The 3,996-nt window shown below is 50.4% G+C and overlaps 1 protein-coding gene across 1 annotated transcript; it reads right to left on the minus strand.

Annotated features, from left to right (window-relative positions):
• Positions 1–969: 969 nt before the first annotated feature.
• On the minus strand, positions 970–3,724 carry LOC136498445 (uncharacterized). Its single transcript, XM_066494376.1, has 7 exons — positions 3,435–3,724; positions 2,805–3,357; positions 2,566–2,703; positions 2,391–2,462; positions 2,210–2,275; positions 1,702–1,740; positions 970–1,601 (listed from the first exon to the last, which is right to left on the minus strand). The coding sequence occupies exons 1-7, from the start codon at positions 3,719–3,721 to the stop codon at positions 1,428–1,430; spliced, it is 1,329 nt and encodes a 442-aa protein (XP_066350473.1). The 5' UTR covers positions 3,722–3,724; the 3' UTR covers positions 970–1,427.
• Between the last annotated feature and the right edge of the window lie 272 nt (positions 3,725–3,996).

Raw genomic sequence — 3,996 nt, forward strand, 5'->3', positions numbered from 1 at the left:
CTCGACGATGGTTCACGCTGCTCGGCGACGGTTCACGCTTCTCGGGGACGGTTCACAACTGCTCGACAGCTCATCATGGTGGTCAGACCATGAGTTTGACTGCTCGGCTTTGTTCGTACCTGCTTGGACAAGCTCAAGACGGCGTTGCACAATGGATACAAGGTGCTCGGGGACTAGTGTAGGGGGTACGACCCCGGATACCCATGGCAGACCACATGGGCTGCGCCCCTAGGGGTGGCCCAGCCCACAAGACGAAGCCTTGTGGGGCACGACGCTGCTCGGCGCCTCCCGTAAGACACCGGGAAGATATCCTGGAGATACTACGAGATCTGTTAGGATATGTATGATCCCATGATTCCTGTAATCTGTTATTACTTTCCGGTTATCTCTCAGATCTAACCGACTTGTAACCCTACCCCTGGACTATATAAGGCAGGCAGGGACCCCCTGCAAACTCACGTAATATCATACGATAGCCAATACAATCTAACAGACCACATGAGTAGGGTATTACGTCATACTGACGGCCTGAACCTGTCTAACTCGTGACTCTTTGTTGTCTCCTTGTTCTCGATTACACGCATCTCTGCCGATCAATGTACCTTCGTGGGATACCACTTGGAGGACTGCCGACGATATTCTGTCGACAGTAGGGCTCTTGATTTGGAGATACTGCTAGTAGAGATGATCCCATAAAACAAGACCCTCAAGAGTAGCCTCCAAATAAAACAATAGGGCCTTGATTTAGAGGTTATTGCTTAAGTTGCTCTTGCACCTGTAAAACTGCGGTTTTTGGTCTTAAGCGCATGGTCACTGTACATCATGGATGCAACCAAACACTTTTTATTGAATGATGACATCGCAACCAGCCAACCAACTACTCTTGTTTTAAGTCACTTGATCCACTCATCGTGCTTCCGACCTTTTTTTTTTGGTATACGAGTCTAGGGGGGAGAGGATCCCCTATCTAAAAATATATTGAGGCCTTCTTTTGAGGGTAGTACATTTCCTAAGAAAAAAACAGTAATCATGAGGAATTTCCACGTCCCAAGGGGTCTGATTGGCCCTGCGCCCCTGCCGGCCCGGCAAATTGTGTCAAATTACATCATGTCCGTTTGAGTGGAGAAAAGTTTACTTTGCCGCTGTGATTCTGAGAACATTTGGAATTAATGGGCTGTGAGCTGTGTCAACTATCCGACTGCCGGACCTCTGCTACTGGCTTTTCTGAAAGCCATGGCCTCGTGTGCCTTAATTAGTTACCCTACATTATTATTCCGGGCTACACTGGAAATTCTAAAAAAAAAGTATAGGACATGACAATAAAACAAGGAGAGGCAAGCAATTCATTCTGAGTGTCCAACGAATAGCCGTTGCCGAGGCAGCAGATATACTAGCTGAAAAACCATGCAGTCGTCGCCATGCCGAGCTCATGGGTACAGGCAGCTCCTGTACGCGGGCGCCCAGCAGTCCGGCAGGGTGGTGTCATCGTGGTATGCTTGCGAGGTCAACGAAACAGGGACCAGACAGAGCCCTCTGCCCCTCAAGTCATGCCCCGTCCCGCTTTCCTCCTCTTTCTCTTCGCCTCTGCGTCGAATGTGACCCTGAAATAAAATACCGGCAACGAGTCGTGGCCACGCACGCATTCTTGTCAATTGTTTTTTTATTGAAAATAATATAAATTTGTTGCTTTATTAGTGGTACCTTGAACGTGCTTTTCGTCATGTAGGGTTCACTAAACAGCTGCGCACAATGGAAGAGTGGATCAGCATGCATGGTAGTTAACTTTAAAAAGACAGCAATCTGGAGTACTTGTCAGCATTACTAGACTCAGAAAAGAAAAGGTGGACTAATGGCTGTGACAGTGTAATTGACCCTTTTCCCTCTTAAGTCTATCGGTGTCCGGACTCTGGAAAAAGACAGCATGATTGTTACACAAGACTTGGGCATGACTTGGAAGTCCACTGATAAAAGGTCAATGTGTGGTATGCTCACTGAAACCAGGGCAAATGGCTGGTTCAGTGTATATATTATCTTGGATGATATATTACACAACTATACACGGCCTATTCACATGCATTTCTCAGCTGCAGTTTATATATACTCCACTTGATAATTAAGGATCTTATTATTAGTGTGTTCTTCAGCTTAGTAGAAAGTTATGCAAGACAAACATATTAGATATGGCATATTGTGTACATGGAGTTATTACCCGTATCTGCTCATGAAGAAATTTTATGTGCTCGATCGTTTCAAACAGCACCGATGATGTATCAGTCTGGCAAAATGAAATGTTCTATGCGAGTTATCATCAACCAAAACAGAAGGAACAGAAATAAACTAGATTTCAGCATTTTGAAGCAAAAGTTGTGGCAAGAATCTCGTACTCGTACCTTCCCAAAAGGTGACACGATTTGCTGCAACGCTGTGATCTTCTCTCCCAGCTTCACTTTGGGCGCTTGAGGCTAAGTAAGTTTGAAACAAAATCGTCAGAATGCTTGCTCAAAAGTTCCGGGCTTCACGCCTTCGCTTCGCCAGTCCATCCCTAATCTTCACATGATTGCGTACCTTAGGAGGCGACGTCTTGTGGGAAGCCTCCTGCTTAGATTTCTTCGTGTTTCCTCCAACCCTTTCCTCTGATTTCCTCCTCGTGGCTACACTTGTCGCAGCTCCACTTCCACTGCTGCGACCGCCCATGCCCATCCCCTGAAAGAATCAAAAGCGCGGAATTCGACGGGTTTCACTTTTGTACGCATCGTAGACGACCGAGAAGCTACTTTGATTTACGTAAGAAAGTCAAAGCTTACCGGCCTAATATCTTGCTCCTGCCTCCTGTTGTAGTCACTGAAAGAACCGGCATCCGGCAAGCTCCCCACGCCAAAGGAAGACTCGACTCTTTCAGACACCATGCCTGAATAACCCAGCAGGGCACTCTGAAGCTCCACTGGGCTTGGGACCGTTTGCTGCAGAAATGCAACCGTGCTGGGAGCTCCAAAGCCCTGCCGCTGGCTGTCATCAGCTGGTTTCTCCTCGTGGTCGTAGCACGGCATGCAGCCCATGCTGGTCCCGTGCACCACACTGTCCCCCGAGTACACGAGTGGCGAGCTTGCCGTCTCATGCTTGACTGGAGGAGCACTGCTGGCAACAGTAGAGTACGGGTCCACGCTGCCGAGAAGGACACAGGCAGAAGCTGGACCGGCCATGCTGCTGGCGGCGGCGGCGCCGCCGGCGCCCACTCCTCCGAGGTAGTCGCATGCCGCGGGAACGTCGTCCACGAACATCTCCGGCGTCACGTTCTTCGCTTCGAGCAGAGACAGGAAGTTCCCTCTGTAGCCGCTGCCCCCGTGCGCTACCACGCTTCTGAAAATCATGCAGAACGTCAGCTTGACCATCGAACAAGAGCACGTTGGATGTGTACCGTACACTGGTGTACTTACGGGGCGCTCTGGTTCCAGGCATGGTCGGGGCCGTGCTCGCTCGCCAGGCTCGGGGCGGCCAATGCCGCCGGGCCGCCCCCGGCGGCGAACGTGCCGGCGTAGGGTATCCAGGAGGGGAAGGGCGTGTGCGCTTGCATCTGTCGAGGAGACTCCCACATGCCGGTGGCTGAAGTGGAGGAGCTGCTGCGACTGCGACCGACTGGAGCTTCGTGTGCTTCTTGGGCCATGAAATATACTACCAGGGAGCTACGCTGCAGTCCTGCAAAAGATGCCCGTGCGGCGTGCATGCGTGTGCGGCGCGCATGGAGCAGACGACACTACGGACGGAGTGGACCAGGTTGACGGATGGGGCCATTTTTGTAGGTGCGCGCCGGAGGGAGCTTTTCCTTTGTCGTCTCGAGGTGGGGCTTTCGAGGATGATATGCTGTCGTCGGCATGACGTGATCATTTCGACAATACTCGTTGAGCCTCATGTCGATATACATATTATCAGCAGTTGAGCAGAAATTATAGCGAGTTATTTCGATTTCTAGCATCACAAAATCAGTGTCTGGCCTCGTGC

Source organism: Miscanthus floridulus, chromosome 12 (genome assembly GCF_019320115.1).
Source record: "Miscanthus floridulus cultivar M001 chromosome 12, ASM1932011v1, whole genome shotgun sequence".
NCBI lineage: Eukaryota > Viridiplantae > Streptophyta > Magnoliopsida > Poales > Poaceae > Miscanthus > Miscanthus floridulus.